General features: G+C 40.4%; 1 protein-coding gene across 1 annotated transcript in view; it reads right to left on the bottom strand.

Moving 5' to 3' along the window:
- The window catches only part of npr3 (natriuretic peptide receptor 3), a 43,652-nt gene that overhangs the window by 9,534 nt on the left and 11,353 nt on the right, over positions 1 to 22,765 (bottom strand). Inside the window, exons 2-3 of the mRNA XM_050049953.1 lie at positions 2,953 to 3,075; positions 1,271 to 1,446 (exon numbers count right to left, since the gene is read on the bottom strand). Coding sequence (XP_049905910.1) covers positions 1,271 to 1,446; positions 2,953 to 3,075 — 299 coding nt within the window. The remainder of the gene's footprint in view (positions 1 to 1,270; positions 1,447 to 2,952; positions 3,076 to 22,765) is intronic.

The following is a 22,765-nucleotide window of genomic DNA, read 5'->3' on the forward strand; positions in this document are numbered from 1 at the left end:
ATCAAAATCCAGTGCTTGGTCAGTGACTTCCAGCATCAGACAGACAAAAAAGCCATCCTTTCACATTGGCATGACATGTGGTCAATCCCTGTTTTTTTGTCTTAAACCAAACCACATGCTTTTGTTGCCTAAACCCAACAACATGCGTGTTTTGCTGAAGGAAAAAAAATGTCAATTTGCGGAGTTGTAGAAGTGTATTTTGACAGACAATGCATGTAACAGGGCAGAAGTTTACACAACGTCCCAGAATGTCAACAACCAACAGACCCAGGGTACCTTGCTCATCATATGTGGACGTGGAAAAACCATGACCAAACATCAATATGTGATCGGGTTGAAATGAGAAACTATTGTTTCTTCACAGAAGGGGTGGTGGATAAGTCAAATACAAGACTTTGATCCAGGAGACCAGGGTTTGAGTCTCACATGAAACTTACATTTACACCCAACCATGATCATTTTTAAAACCTAACCACATCGTTTTGGCGCCTAAACGGAAAGGAGGAAGGAAAGGAAATCTAACTAAATGGTAATGACCACTGAAAGGGCTGAACCTATCAGTAGGTGTAGCGGGGCCCTACTGATCCATATCTATGACGTTTATAACCCCAGATAACGGCCATTTAATGGGCTAATAACATCCAGAGTGGTGATGGACAGGATGTATGCCTTCATTTCAGATCTGACTTTGTCCTCTCACTCTAGATTCTCACCCACTCATCCCAGGAATGAATGAACACAGATCCAAACCCTGTGGAAGTGCTGCTCAGATTCAGTGGCCAGGTATGTCTTTTTCTATTATTATTATCTTTTCCTTATATTTTCCATTCCATTTATTCCCATATTTTGAGGTCCTACAGCCTTAAATACATATTGCAGTAAACCACATGTGGTGTTTCTAGTAGTCCCACTTTTTGTTTTGCCAATGCAGCCCAATACTCATTTGATAGTGTACATACATGGCTAAATGCTACTTATCAATATGCAACTTACCAAAAAGTAACTATAGATGTGAGCAATGTATGATCCTTACTGTTGACCTTGTTATGGCATGGTGTATAATTTGGATTGTGTGGTTTTTGGATATTTGTTCATCGATGTTTTACATTTGCACTCTTTCCTACTTTGTACTGCAACTGCTGAACAGCAATTTTCCCAAGGATAAATGAAGTTCAAACTTATCTTGTATTGTCACATATCAGCATCTGCAAATTCATCATGCATCAGTCACTAATGCTTCAGAAAGATTCCATAATACAGACATACGTACACTTTCACAGTCTTTGCAGTTATGAAACCCAGTTTTTTCGATGGACTTTTTCATTTCCATGGAGAAGTTTTCAAACTCAGGCTTGACTGTTCTGAGCAGCGTCACAGTGTTCAGAGAAGCATAGGCTTGCCTCGCGTCGTTATCATATTTATCTCCTCTCTTCCATGAGCCATTGCCTGGAATTTAATTTAACAGAGACAGAACAAGGAACATTTTCCAAACATTAATGTGGAACATTACTGTTTGATCAAAATATGTCTTTGAAATACTAATCCCTAAAGTTAAACTGAATGTATCTACAGGAAGGTATTATTGTAACTAGCTACAGTGCTGTCCTTACACAAGCTTTTACATTGAAACAAAGAAAAGAAAGAGTAATAAACACATTGGTAAACAGAGGACAAAACCTTTCACAAAACCAGATGCAGCTGTTTTAAGAAAAAAAAAACTCTGAACCCTGTCCAGGTTCCTTTTTGATTTACATTCATTACAATTCTGCAGTGTACAAATAACATGAATTTTCAGGATGTTGCTCTACTTTACTTAATGTAGGGTGCCCCTTACATACAGAAACCCAACATAAAAGTGTGGTTCAGGGAGGTCAATCTATGACTTCCAAGGAAGACTGATGTTCATGCTGAATTTAACCCAGTTGCCAGAAGAAAATGTAAGCATTGCATTTTTGCAAACCACATGTTACATTTGCATGTTTCATACATATCATATAAATGTTCATACAGTGACATAGTATATGAGCTGACTTTGTCATCAGGAGGTGGAGGGGATGGTAGATGGTGTGTCACCTAAGCGAAATGCATGCATGCAAAGCTGCAGATCACTGCTCATGACCAACAAACATCAAACTGGCTGTTTTTTAATTAGTCATCGCTGCGTTTTCAGCAGCTTTTTAGGCACAAAAGGTAGGTGTTTTGGAGTGACCCATCGCCGTGTTTCCAGCAGGGATAGCAGTTGTTTTTTCACCAAGACATATCTGCTTTTCCAGCAGAGACTGTGCCCCCAAAACCTGGTATTTTAAGCCAAAACATATTTTCCTAACAATCATCAAGGGGGTTTTGTGCCTAAACTTAACCACATGTTGACCACAGCGTTGTTGAATGTAAAGTTTCAACATATCCATGACAAAAAAACATGCAAACGTAACATATCCGTGATTTGCATAAATGTAAAATACCGACAGTTTTCTGGAGATTAGATTGGCCAAACTCCATTACAGAACATGTTAAGAAGCAGTTGCCTGTTGAAGGCCAACAAGAATATTATCATTCATTTGGAGTCTTGTTTGTGTTCACCTGATGAATGTCCTATTTCCAAATTCACTCTACTTTTAGCTCTGGTCGGTGACTCCTGAGAAACATTCCAACATTTTGTTTTACCCCGTATCCAAGTGTTAATGCCCTCAATTTAAGCTGACAGCTAGCACTTCACCCGCCAGTGTCCCAGATGTGACAGTCACAGCTTTTCATTTGTGACTTTCACATTCTCACAGAGTACAGATCCACTGTGTCTGTTACTGTTCAATTAATTATGGACTGCAGTGTAGATAAATAGAAAGCATATTAAGACTGCATAAAATATGAAAGAATTCCGTCTGATTTTCATCATTAATTTCGTCATCATTTGTAAAAAATACACATTTAAAAATAATGTGATGTTAAACTTACCATAAGAAGAGGCGTTGAAGAGTTCAACATTAAAGAACATATAATTGCCGTTGGTCAGCCGTTGTCTGTGTGCAGCCAGCATGATCTCTCTTATTTTGTCTGCTCCCATGCACATGATCACCACTGCAGGAAAACAGCAGAGACAAATGCAGCGACAGTCATTAGCCAGAGCCAGCAGTTTGTGTCGAAACCATAAAATACAAATCTTTGCTAACTAGATTACTGAGCAAAAATTTATCAGAATTTTTATCGGTTCACCACTGACATCTGAGGAAGTTAAGCCATTTTTAAATATCCTTCAAATATGAGTTACTAATTCCAGATTAAACTGGTATGATCATGAAGAGACAATTAGCAGAACAAAAGACAGTAATCACTGTAGATTACTTGAAGAGACCTATACACTATGAACTGAGTTTGATTTAGTTCTAAAATTTATCGATGTTTATCAGAATTAGTCAATTTATCATAAATAATAGATCTTGGAATTTTGTTGTCATTTTGTAACATTTGCAATAGTGATACCGTTTGAAATGAGTACGTATTAATATTCATTCTTAGTGTAAGGCTCCTTTTAGACAGGATTTGTTTCTCAAGGGGAGGTGTGGTGATTTTAACATCACCTGTGCTGGGATGGGATTTTGGTCGCATATGTGGGTAATGTTTCACCTCCACCACAGTAATAATAAAGCTTTCTTTCTGCAAACCTCATGTGGAGTTTTTTTCCACAGGAAGAGCTGCTTGCCCTACTTCTACTCCTACTTTTATTTTTCCAAATCTGACTGATGGAAACATGCTACCACCAACGTATAGGCCTTTGGGAACCAATATGACAATAGAAAAAAAAAAGATAGTCAACAGGAGATCAAAACCGCATAAATTCCAACCCCTCCTCATTCCCAGGTCGTCAAACACTTTTTCACTCCCCTGGGTGTCTCATAGCAATGCACAGGGCACCCTTTAGCATATTTATATGATACATAGCTTAAACACATTGAAACATATGCTTAATGTTTTGATGTGGTCCTGGTTCGGTGTAATGACGTACTGCATGTACATACGTCATATGAGAGATGTCAGTGTACAATAACCGTACATAAATAACGTAACGTGAGGTTAAAACAACTGACTTTTGGTTTCACATGTTACATAGGTACATAAATTACATAACGTTATGTTCAAACAACTTGGACTTTTAGTTTCACTCTGGACATGAACTTTGTTCTCCTGGGTGAAAGTCTGGTTTTGCTTTGCTGTAGATGGCCAGATGCATCTCATAGTCATGGTAAAGAATGTATATACATACATATATATATATATATATATATATATATATATATACACACACATATATACACACACACATATATATATATATATATATATATATATACACACACATACATATACATATATATATATATATATATATATATATATATATGTATATATATATATATATCCGGCTGTAAATGCTCATCAAATGGGTTGTTGTAATGTGCTTAGAGTCAGGATTTTTGGCCTATATTTGTTAACATATTGGCAAATTAGTGTCATTAAAAGTATGTTGAGTATGCAGTGCAAGCATGGATGTACAAAACAAATATCATTGTATTACTTGGATACTGAAGAAAGCATAAAAATCTGAGGATTCTTAAATTCTTAAGCATCTTTTTCTATGATTTCTACGTGTTTATTTTCGATTGACATTAGAAATAATGATGACCTTGGGAAGTGGAGGTTACACTGAATGATTTTAAAATATGTTTCATAATCTGTGTGTTCAGATTTGACTGAGTCATGTCTCAGGGAGGGAGTGCAACTTTGGACTTAAATTCACCTCATTCAAATAATGAATGAGGTGCTCTGCTTCCCACCAAGAAGTTGTTCCCTTTTGCCTTTCTTCTGCTCAATGTTTATTGTTTGTTGTTTATTACAGACCATATCTAGTAATTTCCAGCTACAAATAATGTCCCAGAATGATGAGTTAAATTACAGAGGAACAAAATGAATATTTCATTCAACACCTGCCCCTATAATGTTAATCCGATCTGAATGGGGTGTAGAATTTTTTTCCAGACCTGTTTTGTGATTTGATGATAAAGCAGCTCTTCGAGACTTTCAAAATGTTCTCAGACCAAATGGATCAAATCCATTGAATCAATCAAATCATCACATTAAATGAATCCTGATCCGTGAAAAAAGTCATTTCGTGGGGTTTGTGCCACTCAAAAAAATGTATGCAATGATTTACTGATGTCTCTTTTACACTGTTAATCTATGGTAAAAAGTCTTTCTGGGCTTAATGGCATCACATGATGGTTGTAATTTCACGGTTTGGCCACTATGTCCAGGCACCCAGGTAGTGTGTCAGGCTTTGAAGTTAATTTTCATAGTGGCCAAACAGTGGAATTACACCGCCACGTGATGCCCTGTGGCCCAAAAAGACTTTGACTCAGTTTACTATCAGGATTTAATCGATTTGGTCCGATAATATTTGAAAAGTCTAGAAGAGCCTCATGATTAAATCATTTTATCTCCATTCAAGTTAGTAGAGCACTAAACTGGAAGTAGCCGGCTCAGCAGACTGAAGTCTCTAGCGCACCTGCTCTGTGGGCCCAGTGATGTGGATGCAGTGCTGAGCATCAGGGTAATATCTGTGGCAGTTGAATGTTTTTGGCTTCATGCCACTTAGCAACTTTCAGAGGCGGCCCTGCCTTCTACTGTATCCAGTTTTCTTTATACATCCATGACTATGTCAGTCAGCTTCAAAGCCGGCACTGTTCCTGGGGGTTTGCTACATAGCCTTCCCCAGATTGCTCCCACGGTGGATACAGCTTTGCCAAATGTCTACCTCTTCTCCCATTGCACAGTATGTACCATTCACAATTTTTTGTGGTAACAATTTCTTTTTTACAAAAACATCCCAATGCAATTAACCAACTCGACCACATATTGGTCATCACAAATGTATGTGTGTCTTTATCTGTTGTAAATAGAAATTCAGCAGTTCAGGCAGCACTTTGGTCAGATTTGTCATCTTTGTGTTTGTTGTCCCTTTCGTGAAGTGTTTACACATAAAGGTAGGGGAGGTGTGAAGTTGAAACCTTTCTTGAAGCCGCTTCCCGCTTCCCGCTTCCCGCCTTCCGCCTTCCGCCTTCCGCCTTCCGCTTCCGCTTCCGCTTCCCGCCTTCCGCTTCCTGCTTGAGTCGGCGTCCTCCGTCACCTCTGCTCTTAAATTATAACTTTAAACCCGTTTTATGCCATGTCTAATGAAGTACTTTTAAGATTTTACTTGTTTAAAGTCTGTTCATTTGGCCGGATGGCCGATCTCGTGTTTTTGATCGGCGGATTTTGAGCTTTTTGGACACGTGTGACTGGTGCCGACATAGCCGCACCCCAAACTTCATTAGCGTTTCGCTAACTTTTAGCAACAATCTAGTTTTTCTCTGCTCTACAACTGGATTAACTACAATGATACTGCCTGCCTGAGAGTGAAAGTCCCCGTGAACACTTCGGCCACCCCAGAAGCCTTTTTACAACTTCTGTGCCACTTTCTGGACACCGGAGTGACTGCAGCTACCTGGCAAAACTCACAGGTTTCTCCCAGACACTCATTCACCTCTACACGCCACATATACAGTGCTGCTGTGCACTGTTGGCTGAGTGCCACCTGCTTGTATTAGCTTCACTATGACACCGTGCTGCCCACCGCTCCCTCGGCAGCACCGAGACAGCGACACCTCCCGGAATATCAACAACCGGGACAGGGCGAAGATTAAAGCCTGAACGAGTTAAGTCAGACTGCCTGTAGCAACCTGTAGCAACTTAGCTTGGTTTGCTAAGCTAATGGCTACATCCAGCCCTCCCGATGAAAACCAGCAACTCGTTAAGAAAAACAGGATCATTGCCAACCTCAGGGAAGACATCCGAAGGCTGTCAGCGGAACTCAAGTCCCAATCTGAGCTGCTGACAAACACCCTGGACGTGGCTCACGAGCAGTCTCTATAGATCTCCTCGTTAAAAGCTGTTCTTCAGGACACAGTAGCCTGGGATCCTACCTCCTCTCCTCCGCAGCCCAGCAGTTCAACGCCCTGTCGTAAGCCGCAATGGTCGGAGGTGGTGTTACGGAGCAAAAAAAGGACCTCGCTTGGCGTCGGTCTCTCATCCCACCTCAGCCTCTCCAACAGATTTGAGCCTCTGTCATCGCGGGTCGAAGCGCCGGACTCCAATGAGCTCAAGCACGATGCAGCCCGTCCCATGTCTCCCCAGTCCGGGAGTCATCCTCTGCCGGCAGCTCCCCTCCCGGCTGACAGCCGGCAGGCTCCCCGCGCAGACGGCTCTGTGTCCCCCCTCGCACACCACGGAAACAGAGCGGCAACAGAGGAAACAGAGTCGCTTAACTCATAAAGGTGAGACTATGAAACTGAGCAATAACAAAGTTAATGGGTCACAAGCCAGTGCCAGGCCGAGAGCCAGAGAGCATTCTGCCAAAAACAAAGCTAAGAGGATAGACACTATTCTGATTGGAGATTTTATAACAAGGCAGGTGGAAATGGCCAGGACTGAAAATCTAACTGTGAATAACACATCAGTCAGAGAGGTGGCAGCTATGTTACCAGACATCATGTCTACACAGCCACATATTAAGAAGATTGTTATTCATGCTGGCTCATTTGACATCCTCAAGAATAAATCTGGGTCTGAGACCCTAAAGAAAGACTTTTTGTTTTTATTGGAAACACTTAAAAAACTTCAGTCAGGAGTGTCTTTCATCTCTGGACCTATCCCAACACTGCGAGTCCTTCAGCAGACTCCTTGGCTTAAGCACCTGGCTGTCATCAGCCTGCCTTGAGCAACAGGTTGGATTTATTGACAATTTTAATGTTTTTTGGAACATAAAAAGCCGCTTCATGCCAGACGGGATTCACCCAAACAACCTTGGCTCCAGACATCTTGGCTGCAACATACGTCACACCATCGAGTCATCTTATCAGAACATATATGCACTGATAAGCAGGAAGGTCAGCACACAGGGATGAGACAGACAGAAAGTTACTGCTCCCAAAACAACAACCGCCTCCCATGATGATGACGTCACGGTCTGTGACTCTGTCCTCCACATTACAAGAAACCTGCAGAGATTGTCTCTGTCCCAGCAAGAATGTCAAGAAAAGAAGAGATAGGACAGTCACCACGCCACTTTTGCCACGCATGGCAAAAATAAAAACAACTGCAGAAAATCAAGGACGGTCAACCCATCAAATCTGATATGTATCTCATGTCAATCACAGTCTGTCTCTAAACTTATGCCAGATAACGTTTCACAGTTAGCACTTCTAAATATCAGGTCTCTGGCTGGCAAATCCTTCTTAATCAATGATTTTATTAACAAGCACAAACTTGATTTTATGTTTTTAACTGAAACTTGGCTAGGTCAGGAAAATAGTGCAGCAGTTTTGATTGAGACAACCCCTCCAAATTTTAGTTTTTTTAGTGAAGCAAGAATACATAAGAGAGGAGGCTGAGCTGCCACTCTCTTCAAGGACAGCTTCCAGTGTAAGCAAATGTTTTATGGTCAGTTTGACTCCTTTGAATATGTTGCCACTCAGTTAAAATCCCCCTGTCGAGCAATTTTAGTGACCATCTACAGACCCCCCAAATATGATGCAAGGTTTTTTGATGAGTTTGCCAAATTGCTGTCTATTGTGTGCATGGATTTTGACTGTGTTGTTTTAGTGGGAGATTTTAACATTCATGTTGATAATCTTACAGATGGGTGTGCTAAGGAACTGTTAAATATTCTGGATAACTTTGGGCTTTCTCAGCATGTCACAGAATCAACACATAACAGAGGACCCATATTAGATCTAATTATTTCCAAAGGTCTTAATATCTCTGAGGTTGTGGTGAACGATGTCGCTTTATTTGACCATTACTGTGTTTCGTTCAAAATGACCACCCTTGCTAATCCTATGAAAAGTGAAGCAGAGGTGATCAGAAAGCGTTATATAAATGATAACACCAGTGCATTATTCACCCAGGGTTTTACACAATCACAAACCCTGCCCTCAGCTCTAGTTGATGACCTTGTAAGCAGTTTTAGTTCCAATGTTATGACTGTTACTGATTCTATCGCCCCAATTAAGACCAAAGCTCTGTCAGGTAGGAAAAAGGCACCCTGGAGAAACGCCACACTGGTTAAAGAATACAAAAGAGTATGTAGACAAGCTGAACGCAGGTGGCGAAAAAACAAACTCCAGGTATATTACGACATTTATAAAGAGAGTCTTCGCAACTATAACCAGGAACTGAAGAATGCAGGGCAATCATATTTTTCAGAGATTATCAATAGAAACAGTAATAATGCCCGCACACTTTTTTCTGTAGTGCACAGACTGACCAACCCCACAGCATCACTCCCTCCTGAACTACTGTCTAACAAGTCATGTAATGACTTTGCAGCCTTCTTCACAAACAAAATATTACAGATAAGACAGGCAGTGTGCAGCTCCAGCTCAGGAATGATAACACTTGTGCCTTCCTGTCCTCCGGTTAATCTAGGACATTTTAGCCTCCTAGATTACACAACTCTAACAGAAACGGTTTCAAAATTAAAGCCCACAACATGCTGCCTTGATATTCTGCCTTCAAACTTTTTTAAAACCATTTTTAACTGCATAGCTCCAGATGTACTGCAGATAATAAATACTTCTCTTAAAGCAGGCCAGTTTCCCCAGGCCTTGAAAACTGCAGTAATAAAACCTCTCCTAAAAAAATCAAATCTGGACGCCACAACAATTAGTAACTATAGGCCAATATCAAATCTGCCATTTTTGGGGAAAATCATTGAAAGGGTTGTCTTTCAGCAAATCCATACTTTTATGATGCAAAACAATCTTTTTAACACATTTCAGTCTGGATTTCGGCCACACCACAGCACTGAGACTGTACTTATAAAAGTCTTAAATGATATTCATCAGAATAATGATGCATGCAAATCCTCTGTCCTGGTATTACTAGATCTCAGTGCTGCATTTGATACAGTTGATCATAATATACTACTTAGCAGATTGGAAATGTGGGTGGGACTCACCGGCACTGTGCTACAATGGTTCAAATCTTATTTACAAGACAGGGACTTTTTTGTGTCAATTGGTAACCATGAATCTGAGCGAACTACGATCACATGTGGGGTTCCTCAAGGGTCCATTCTCATTTATTTATTTATTTTATGTTACTGTATTTTATTATCACTACCATTCTCAGTTTCTATTTCCCTTTTTAACTGACTGTTTTTATTGTTTTAAATTGTGTCTTGTTGCTTTTAATGTCTCTGTAAAGCACTTTGAATTACCTTGTGTTGAATTGTGCTATACAAATAAACTTGCCTTGCCTTGCCTTGCCTTATGAATCTGCCCCCGTTTACTTTATGATTTGCGAGAAGTGGACGAAACAGATGGTCCTGGAGGAGTTATATTTAACTTTATTTTGTTGATCTGTTCTGTACACACAATATCTATTGCATGTCTGTCCATCCTGGAAGAGGGATCCATCCTTAGTTGCTCTGCCTGAGGTTTCTAACATTTTTTTTCCTGGCTAAAGGTTTCTTTTACGTTGGTGATTTTCCTCGCTGCGAGGGACCAAAAGGACAGAGGGATGTCATATGCTATATTTGTGATATTGGGCTTTATAGATTCAGCTGAATTGAAATTGAAACAAAATATATGAGGAGGGATACCTTTTAACTGATCTATGATGTTTTATAGCAATTTTTTCCACTTTATTTAGTAGTTTTCACATTTAGAAAAAAATAACATGTATTTATAACATTTTTTTTCCAACCCTGGGGTCAAACTGTCAGATAAAATTCAGTACCTGACACTCACACCTGTGATTTAGTTAAAGTTCTGTAGCAGATGTAGCTGTTCCAGCACATAGGTAAGGGGGAGATCAGTTGTTCTAGCAAATATTTTGGTAAGGGCTTCAAAAATGGAGAACCAGTAGTCTGAGAGACCCAGGCAAGATAAAAATGTATGAGCTAGTGTTGCAGGCGTACTATAGCACTGTTTTTAATGTGTCTTTAATACACCTGTTGATCATGATTAATCATAACCAACAAGTGTGCTGTGCACATGAGCACAAAGATTTCTGTGGCTCATATGCAACAGTATACTGCTGGTTGGAGAAAATGTAACCAGTTGATCTGTAGTGTGTAATCCTGATGTCCTGATTACAGTCTGCAGATAGATCAGACACCTGCAGCTATCAGATGAAGGAAAAATTAATCAGCTGAAGGCATCCACACAACATACTGATCTTGGGAACAGCAGATTAGTCATTAGTCTTTATTTTTGTCTCACTGTGTTACTTACTGTGTGTTTCATATATTTGCTGTGCATTAAACTGTCAGGGCCACCATATCGATGTGCATAATTCACACACAGTTCCATTTCATTTGATGCAATCTGACTGCTATCTGTCCAAAAGATGGGTTAATCAAAATCCAACTCTGATTACTTGGGTTTTTACTGACAAGAACACTGAAGCGAGTCTGTGACAATGAGGGAGAAGGAGTCACAGCGCTAATATGCTAATTATCAGAATTTTTCCTTTATTCAACAACACTGTAAACCCCAATCCATCCATGACACAAAATTTTGATGTAAAGTCTACACAAATTTCACTGGACTGTAAGGCTGTGCAATTAATCATCTGGTGATCACGATTATGATTTTGAGGTCAGACGATTTCAAAATTAATGGAATCGAGGGTACAATTTTTGGACGCCTGGAGATGTTATTTTGTCTTCTACGGAAGTCGCGCATGCGCAATACTGCCCCTTCCCTCCTCTCCTCTATTCACTCCATGAGCCAGTCAAGTAGGTGAACTACGAATAATGAGAGGGGCAGGTGAACACGGAAGATTTCAAAAACAGCGTGTGGAAATTGGCAGAGGAAGAGCGAGAGAGGTTGGTCTGTTTGTGTGTGTGTGTGTGTGTGTGTGTGCGCGCGCATCAGGGCCAAACTCCGCCGTGTGCGATACAGGGAGCAGAGAACTGTAAACATGCGACCATGTAGAGACAGAAATGACATGCCGTCGGATAAATAATGTCATTACGTGCACCGCATAATCGTTTGCATAATCGTGATTTCAATTTTGACCAAAATAATCGTGAATATGATTTTTTCCATAATTGAGCAGCCCTACTGGATGGTCAAAATTACACAAAAACTTTATGTTCACTTGACACAAAAACTTATCCCTTCTCAGCTTGACATCAATTTTTTATGTTAAGTCAACAATTTTTGAGGTTTGAGTTAATTTGACTACAATTTATAAAGTCGATTTTGCCTAATTAGTTTAAGGCCAATAAACAACAATTATTGTGCACTAAACATATTGTGGTGTGTTGGGACTAAATGGGTGGAGTTTTCCAGCATGCCGTGAGACAATGTGTTTAAAGCCATAAGCCAAAGGAAACTGTGTTTAAATGTGTTGTAAATCACTCACGTAACCTATATATATATATATATATATATATATATATATATATATATATATATATACATACTCAGTGTGTCAACAAAAAAAGTTTTATTAAATTGATATAAAATTACTGTTGGACAAGGGTCATGTGACACATTTATTTTGTGTCTGGTGCACTCAACACTTTTACGTTACTGTATTGTACTAAACTAAAAGTTGCAAGCTGTTTCCAAAAACATTTTAAGTTGAGTGAGTGAATTGGGCTTTACAGTGCATGTACTTCCAAAAAGGTCTCAGGTAGAGTGAGCAGAACAGTGATACACTGCCAACTGTGATACAAGTGATGAAAATCAAGCAGTGAAGAAGCTATTCTCATTTGGAGCTCCATTTGTTTTAAACTAAACATTAATCATTTAAGGTCATATCGTGAGCAAATGGTTCACCAAAAAATATCAAATGTAAACATTATTTCTCTGGGTTGATATAAACGTTTCCTTTGGTGTCCCAGTGATTAAAAATAAATAAACCAAAAAACAAGTAGCTACACAAACAAGGGTTGCAATTGAAAACACAGTAACCCCAGCGTCCCTGTTAATAAGGAAGATTCAGAGTCTTGCTGGAACATTCCTCACAACTCTGTCACCTAAACACACCTCCTGAAATATCCCTTGAGTCAGTGGGACAAACTTCACCTCAGTCCTGCCAGCACTATAGCACCCTTTAATTACACTGGGCTCTACACACACTACTGGCCCTGTGTATGCTCTGCAAGCCATTCCATGGGGCAGCGCTTGGAGCCAGCAATATTTCAAAACTTCTGGATTTTCCTTTTTGCTAGGGCACTGATGCTAGTTACAAATTAACTCAGGAATGGGGCAGCACATGGTGCACTTACTGAGTGCCCACAGTGTATTTCAAGTGCCCTGTGTTGGCTGTAAACTTCTAAGGCAAGAGCATATGCAAATAGGGGGCTGTTGTGCAAATTTGTAATGCTGTTACTCTAAAAACAAGGATTTATGTTGTTGGATCTGTCTGTCACAGAGGTGAACAGGATGAACAGGACAACTCATTTTGAAATGATCTGTCTCAGTTGGATGGAGAAAAAACTTAAATATTGTTGATTACTGAGTGAATGACTGCTGGATGAGCAGACAGATGATTTTTCCTTTGTGTTGTTATTAACAGTATTGTCCTTTGCCCTTCAGGCTAATCCTTTGACATTTGTGGTCATACAGTAAAAGCGAGTTATTACCTTACAACTATGCTGAATTTCAAGGGGAGTTCTGTCCAAACACAAAGACTTCATACAGACCCAGGATGGGAGTGCATGTCTCAGGAGGATTAGCATCAGAAATGGACCAATCACAAGAGAGGTGCTTCATTTCCCCCTAAGTGTTTGTTACATGTTGCAATATTGTGCAGTTAATGCTACAGAAATCTGTAGCAAATTAGTGACTAGTCACAATGATGTGCAGCGTCAGCTGAAAATGTTAGTGTCACTCTGCAATGTGAAGGAACAGGCAGGTAATGTGTCAAATATATCAGTCATACATCCCAACACATTGCTATACAATAGCATGAAAATCTATTTTTCAATAAATCTTACAAAATTATTATTACAGTGTAAGCTGAGAAATCCTAATCTTATCTGAACTTCAGTGAGCAACATGGAGCAGATCATTCCAAATGAGGTGCTCGTGGTCATGATGAACTTATCAGGCCATCAATACAATTGATGTTATCAATCTCTGACAGTAGGAGTTGTCATTAAATCTGAGACTGAACTGTAACTGGTGAAAAGGGCATAACCATGGCTACAAACGAAATGGACAAGTCTACTTTTTTATGCTTAATTCTACAGATGAGCAATATTGGATTTTATATGATATACTGAAATATACCAACTCATTTGGCTGATAACCGATACCGATATCGATATATCCCCTTTTTTTCCCACCTAATATTAGTGATCATCAAGTCTCTTCTGTAGTGGAATTAAAATCATATTATACATGCATACTCTTGTGATGGCTCACTGGGAGATTGAGACATGAGATACAATACTTTTCAATGTATGTAAAATTCATTCATTGAGAAAAATAAGAAAAAGCATGTTGCCTGATTCTGACAGTTCATTTAGGAGCCAATACTGGCCGATTCCGATGACGTACTGATATTATTGTGAATCCCTACTTAATTCATAACATACTAAAAACTTGGTACTGGGGGCGACCTCAAGCTCACCTGGTAGAATGTGCGCACCATGTAGGCTGAGTCATCTGCAGCAGCAAGGGTTCAATTCCAACCTGCGGCCCTTTGCTGTGTGTCATGTCCCCCCATTTCCCTCCCACCCTTCCCATGAATCTACTACTGTCCTATCAGTAAAGGCAAAAACGCCAAAACTAATTAAAAAAAGAAAAAGAAGAAGAAAAAAATGATGCACAGTTTTACTTTGAGACTGTTTGTTATTTATGACGGAGGAGGGAGTAATGGAATGTTAAATTATTTTTTAAGCATTAGGGAGGGACTTGAGTTTTTTATCTTGGCTCGGGGAGGCACTTTAAAAGGTCGTATTCTGTATTAATCTTAAATTCAATCTGAACCCCAAAACCTGCTGGCAGGTTTGAAGGGCATCGAACACATTCTCACTCCGTCCTTGTCAAATATCGACGTTTGGTGACAGACTTTCAACGTCAACATATGATATGCAACGTACCCTGGGTGTGTTGGTTGGTTGCTGTGTCAACTTCAGCCTGTTACATTCATTTCCGAAAAACACATCTGTTATCACAGGAAATGTAGTTTGCACACAGTGTCTTTTAAAATAAACAGACCACGGCGGTACAACACCGTGAACTGGTGTATTTTTCCTTCAACAACAAACACACATGGTTATGTTTTGCCAACAAACACGTGGTTGGGTTTAAGAAAATAGAATAGGGTTTGGCTTCACAACCTTATGGGAAGAGAACACTGGCCTCCTGGGTGAAGGTCAGTGGTTGTTGGACCCTTCCACCATCCCTCCCACCCATCCTACTCAGACTTTCAGCGCATTAACTTTTGTTGTTGTCCTGCCGCTTTCCCCCCTGATGCCACTGGGCACCTTTAGACAATAACAGCAACCATCCGCATATCATGAGACCAGGTTGAAAAATCACCAAAATGACACCATTTGTCATAGCCAGAATCTGGAAAGACAGAAATAGTCTTCAGATTTTCAGTTTTCTGACGGCCCTTTACAACATTATATGCAACAACGCCTTCCGTCAGAAAATAGACCAGGTCTATCAAAGTCACTTATTCTCATATCTCTTTTAACTTTTTGCCAGGATCCGGTTAACTTGCACTAACCAGAACCTACAAAAGAAAAAAAAAATAAGCCATGCCATGGGATTTGTAAGGAGGATTTGTATTTTGCTAAGAAATTAGCTTTTTGTTTTGGTGAAAACTCTTACTACCTCTGTGCTGTACATTTGGTGTGAATAAAAAAAAAAAAAAAAAAAGGTTATTTATGGTGGGGGGTGGGTCATGTATTATCCCCGAGTCATTCAGGGAAGCTCAAGGAAAAATATTTGTAGCTCAGAGGAGGGTCAAAATAACAAATAAAAATGAAGTCACAACCTTGTCACCCCTCTCCTCTGATAGGTAACAAACAGTCCCTTACAGTATGTGGTCTCGTTAATGTTGCCTTAATTTGAATTTTAGTAATTTTGATGCATGAATGTATGCAGCAAGTAATTACTTATAAAATTAAGTTAGGTTTGGCCTCCTCCTGGACAAAACTGTCACTGTTCACATGACTGTTAAATCAAGTCAAGTTGAGCGGGCCTCGAGGGGTTTTACCCTGTATCCGGTATAAATGTCCATAAAGACAACATTTTTCAATAACAAATAATTGCTTCCAGTCCTACCAATGTCCAGTTTAACTGAAACTGATTCTGCTCCTTACGTCATGTTGTTCAGCTCAGCCACAGGTCTACCTTTGATCCAATTATAAATGCACAGCCTCAGGCACTACTGTTGCCAGACCTGTTGGACAGAAGCTGATGATGTACCAACAGCCGCCTTTGGTAACCTGTGTTTTCCACTGAGGAAACACGGAGAGGAACAGTCAGTGCTGAGGATGTTTATTGCTGTAAAGAAAGGAGATCTCTTCCACGTTAAATAATAATTCAGCTTTATTACAACTTCAGTCTTATTTTTGGAGTTTTTGCCAGTGGGTAAGACCAGAGGTTATGATAACCTTGTATTGTACAAGTTAATTACTAAGATCATCTGGGAACACAGTGACATCACACACAAATCATCTGATGGGTCAAGAAACACGATCAGACAGCTTGGAAATGAACCAATAGTTTAACAGGATTACCTTAATCACTTTATTTGGAGATCTCAAAAGGTGTGAAAGTGAGCACACCTCAGTGTTGTTCAACAGAAAACAGAATTCACATAACTACAGTATGAAGGTAAGTTAGTAAAAGCTGAAGTAGGACGTGAGTCTGTGAAAGTGATGGGTGTTATGGTAATAATTTTATAATTGCCTTTTTGGCTCAGACACATCAACGAACATTTAATCTTGTGTCTAAAGTGATGATCTGAATTATACACTCAGTGATTAGAACAAAACAAGGTGCTTTCTAGGGCTCAGTTGCTGGCTCTGATTTGGATCTAATTCCAGGTTAATAAAATATCTGGATTTGTGAAGCTCTGCAGCTAAGAAAAAGTCTTAATGAATCTTTTGTCTGTCCTCGCAGTTTGTAAGCAGGAACATCACTTTAAGCCAGCACTGAATGTCACTACCTAATTTAATGACAGACACAATGGCAATAGATTATGTCAGTTGCAGATACACAGTAATAATGCCTTAAATGATTGGTTAACACACTCTCTGCAAGCCAGGGTCTGTATTTAGTCAGAGATCATTTATGAGTTTGCAAAGTTCAATGAGATGATGGATGTCACTGTCGTCTCCATCTGTTAGATATGAAGCTGCAGTCAGCAGCGTACCACAAACACTGGAAACAGGAGGAAACAGCTAGCCTAGCTCTGTATAAAGATGCCAACAAGCAACTCTGAAACTCATTAATCAACACATTATATCTTGTTTGTTTAATGTATATGAAAAGTATAAAAATGTAAATCTACCATTTTACAGGAACAGGAGTGTGCATAGGTCCCTATCTTACAGCTGGCACAAAGCGGTGCACAGAACAAATCAACTGCGACTATGGCTCAGAGGTAGAGTGGGTCGTCCACCAATCGGAAGATCCTCCAGTCTGCATGTTGAACTACCTTTAAGCAAGATACTGAACCCTAAATTGCTCCCGATGATGCTTCCATCGGTGTGTGAGTGTGTTAAAAACTGAGTAGCAGGCGACACCTTGTATGTTAGCCTTGGCCACCAGTGTATGAATAGGTGAATATGCCTTGTAGTGTAACAAAGCGCTTTGAGTGGTCAGATGACTAGAGAGGTACTATACAAATGCAGGTCCATTTACCATAACTGTCATTGCTAGTTTCAGATGATGATTCATATGATATGCAGCAAGGGGCCACAGAGTGGAAAGGAACCTGCAGCTGCTGTGCAAGGACATTGCCTTTGTAAATGGGATGCCTGCCCTACCCACTAAGCTACTGGGTGCCCAAGTAATGCAATTGTTGTTACTGCTGCTGCCATCCTTTGTCTTTTCACAAAATGATCATTATTACACTAAATGAAATGTGTGAGTGAATTTTTGTCAAGTTGGCATGCAGTTGCTAAAACAAGCTTGTGCTCAGTGCTGTCCAGATCTGATGTGACATACTATGTTACATTGTTAAAATAACTCAACGTTGAATTTTGTTTCCACACAGGACACAAACACCCATCTCCTGTATAAAAGTCCTGTATTTGTTTGACCCATACAGCTTCCCTCCCTACAACCAGAAGTCAGTGTGCTTTGTTGCCTAACTTTCACTTTTGTGCCTTTAATAATTACTATGGCCACTACAGGTTGCCACTAACAATAAAGTTGTACAGTTGTGATTGCTGCTTGTACAAAAGACCTATGATGAGGTAATTTAGAGATGAAGTGACAGAGACAGAGGGAGAAAGAGCTGGAGGAGGCAGCCTTTTCTTAATAAGAAATTTTATGCCATTTGGGTTTATGTTTAGCTAGATACAATGAACATGTCTGTTTGTGACCCCCCTATGTTCTTTAAACAGTGTGTAATATTCAGTGGCATCTAGCCATGAGGATTACAGATTGCAACAAGCTGAAGATTCACCTGGTTCGACTTCCTTCATTGTTGATTGTTCAGAGGAGGTTTTTACCTGAGGTCTCTTTCTCTCCAAAACAAGTGGACAAGGTGATTTAAACTGCTAAAAACACTGAATACATTAGTTTCACGTTAAAATCAGTGTTTCTCCCACGCTGTTTGGCATGTCAGAGACAGGCTGCTTTTAATAACTTATAGTATGATTGAGATGAGACAAAAAATTCATGTTTTTCTGATAGCATGCTAATGTTCACATTTTAGTGACAGTGTTAGCATGCTAATTCGTATTAAACACAATGTACAACTAATGCTAATAGGAATGTCATTAGTTTTGCAGGTATTTAGTTATTAATTAAAGTATTGGACAAACTGACAATCTGACTTGCTAATGGTCCTAGATGAGAAGTCAGTAGAACACGCAAGTCATTGAGATTCATCCCCCGGGGAACAAAAAACAAAACAAAATCTGAACCAGATTTTGCCTTAATCCATCAAGCAAATGTTGAGATATTTCACTGAATAAGTGAAAACTTTGACCTGCAGGTGGTGTCTAAGCTTTATTTTCTGGGGTTCATGAATATCTGTACCAAATTTCCACCTTACCAGGTGTCTATTAGTATCATCAGTCACCCTTGTGCAGTATATGTATGGGGGTCAAAGGGCAGGTCCCACAATGGTCCGAATAAAGTTAAATTATTCAGCGTTTGTACTGTAACAATGAAAGTTGCACTGAAGTCAGGATGAATTCATGATAAGAAATCTAAGTGTTTGAAGAAGGTTATCTTCGGAGGGAGAGAGTGTTTTACCTGGCAAAATTCTCTTTGAGTGATACAGATTTTCAGCTGAGGGAATACATTACAAATGCAAACTTGCTGAGCTGTACGAATGAAGTTCTGTAATTACAATAGCGTAAACTGTATGCATTGTGGTGCATTAATTTTTACTTATGCTTTCAGTTGGTGATGCAGAAAATCTGAGCAAGAATAATGTATGCTGCGCTACTTGCAAGGCTGAACTACTGAATATATTTGTAGTGTTCTCTGGCCATTTGCCTAAGCCGGCTCTAAAAGAAGCCTTCTATAAATCCCAGGTAGCATACATTAATAGTTCACTATATTATTAATCAATATGATGTTTACTTATTTATGAAATGTGAAGTAATTCCTTCATAGGATTCCCTAGGGTCATAAGTGCAGTAGACCCCACCCACATACCCATCACTGAAGTCTCAGGGGAACATTAGTGCCATTTTTTTCATAGAAAGTCCTTTCACAGCATCACTTGTATGGTCTGGTGGAGCTGGCCCCCCTCCAGTCTTCCTCCTCATTTCCTCCCTGTTTGCTTCGGGTAATATTAACACTTGTAATTTAACAAAGCATATCATCCATACACTACTAGAATGATGAAGCAACTATATTTGGATTACGTTTGTAGGCTTGGTCCTGATTTGCTGAAATCTGTTTGCCACTGCTGATAATGCTGCTAACATAATACCAATAAGAAAATGATTTAGTCTAGTGTCATATCTTAAGGATAATATATTCAACCACTAAAGTTCATTTCACTTGATCTCTTACATTTTTTGCGAGGTAGAGTCAAATGATACCAAACCTTATATGGGATGGGAACCCGCACAGATCCGGATGGCCTGGAATACAAAGACAGTAATGAAATGTTCTTAGAAGAACTCCTGTTCCCTGAAGGAGAGGAATGAGGTACAACAAATATACTCTGGGACAGCTTGATGACCAGCTAGCTGCAGTACAGATATCACTCACAGATATGCCCTTTAAACAAAGCCCCTATAAGTTGAATGTGCCCTCATACTGTGAGCCAGCCGAAGACCTCTGTTGTCGTAAGCAAGGGAGCTAGCCTCTACAATCCAGTGAGAAAGCCGCTGTTCAGACAGGCCTTTGCCCTTGGCCAGATTAGCAAAAAGGATAAATAACTGGTCAGATAAAAGCAAACTCTGGGTGCGGTCTTTGTAGGTACATAGCACATGCACCGGACACAGGGAGCGCACCTTCTTCTGCTCCTTGGAAGCAAATGGATGGGGACAAAAGCTCAAAGGCCTTAGAGCTATAGGCTGCAGGTACAGCCTTGGTAAAATATGCCACATTCAGGCTCAATGAGATCTGGGTACTGGGTGTAATGGGTACAAGTGGGATGCACAAAGCATGAAAGCCTACCCACTTTGTATAGCCCAAAGTAAGAAGCAATGCAGACCTGTATAAGAGAAATTTCATATCTGCAGACTAAATATCAAATAATATCAAATAGGGGTCCACAAAGAGCCTCCAGCATCAAAGCTAAATCCCATTAGGGGATACCTGATTGAACTATGAGCTTCAACTAGCGTATTTGTTTTAGAAAACACATGGCAAAAGGGTATAAACCGGGTGTCACTCCATCAAAGTCAACATGACAGGCAGCTATAGACCTCAATGGTGGAGGAGAGACCCTAATCAAACAGCTCCTAAAGGAATGTCAAATAGAGCACTGAAATGGGAGGACATTTTGGTCCTGACACCACTGCTTGAATGCCTGGCATTTATAGGTATATAGGCCTCTAGTGGATAATACACTCACACTTGGAAACATTGCCACCACACTCAGGGGCAGACCCTTAGCTATTAAATTTGACCTCTCAACAGGTAGGCATCCAGCCACCACAGTGCTGGGCATGGATGAATCATCTCTCCTTCTGCTTCAGAGAGGAGGTTCCTGCAAAGATGTAGCTGCAGTGGCCTTGCTGCAAGCAGATTATATCGGCATAGCATGACTTTGCCAGCCTTCAAGCACATTGAGCCATGGGGACACTAGCGCATCCACTCCCAGAGGTGCGTGGTTGTCCATCATAAAAAAGAATGGGGCAGTGGGTACTTGCCCCTGTGGGCAAGAGGTCTACTTCTGCCCCACCGAAACACTTCCATCCATGAGCCACCACCAGTGGGTGAAACCTCCAATCTCTCACAAGAAGTCTCCCCCTGGAGAGAAGGTTAACCCCTGGTTCAGGTAGCCTGGAACATGGGTGGCTCTGAGAGACAGAAAACGAACATTGTCAACATCACTAGAGAGTCCAGTGGTTCCAAAAGGGGGAGTGAACGGGTTCCTCTGTTTGCTTATGTAGGAAACCACCATTTTGTTGTCTGGCCTGTTAGAAGTGGATAAAAATGCCTTCAAGCTCAGAAAACTGCTTACAGCTTTAGGTGGTTGATATGCAGCTTGCACTGAATGTCCGGATCCCTCTCACCCCAGAGGCACCTGTGGAAACCACCTTGTGAAATGACACCCTCCCTATAGGAGAGCCCTGGCACAGTAAACCAGGTTCCCTCTGCAGGAGGAGAGTCAACATGCAAGCAGAGGTTGTCGTTAGCCTCGTTGTGCACACAGCCAGTGAAAATGAATCCAGAATTGAAATGCTCAAATCTTTAAAAGCCAGAGCAGCAATCGTAGGTTCCATTATGCATACAACCACTAAAATTGTCCGGAAATGCATGCATGCATGTCTTTGTGCACTGAAACTGCACGAGGCAATGGTGAAACGCAGCCACTCTTCGCTCCAACAGACATGTTTGTCTGAAAATGCAGCATGTTTCCAACCCATGAATAGAAAATTGCTGACTCTGGGTTATAGAACTTTTCTGTAAATTCACTGAAAAGCTAAGTTTTTGGATGTGTGACAGAACCAGGGACAGCTGTAGCACTGCCCGCTCTCTGAAGCTGGCTATTAGTGCCCTATTGTCCAGATAGGCCAAAATTCAGATGCATCTCACCTAGAGGAGGAAGATTTTGACTAACCGTTCAAAGCACTTCATGATGTTAGAGGTGAGTGCTACTGGGCAGCAGTTGTTCAAGCATAGTGCTTTGCTCTTTTTGGGGACAGGGACAATGCTGGTCTTCTTGAAACATGTGGGGACTGCAGACTGGAGCAGTGAGAGGTTGAAAATGAATGTTAAAACATCTGACAGTTGGTCTGTGCACACCTTGAGAGCTCAGCCAGGCATGTCTGGGTGGCTTGTGTAGATTAATCCTTTTGCAAGATCTGAACACATCTGCTCCAGAT

Source organism: Epinephelus moara, chromosome 8 (assembly GCF_006386435.1).
Source record: "Epinephelus moara isolate mb chromosome 8, YSFRI_EMoa_1.0, whole genome shotgun sequence".
Classification (NCBI taxonomy): Eukaryota; Metazoa; Chordata; class Actinopteri; order Perciformes; family Serranidae; genus Epinephelus; species Epinephelus moara.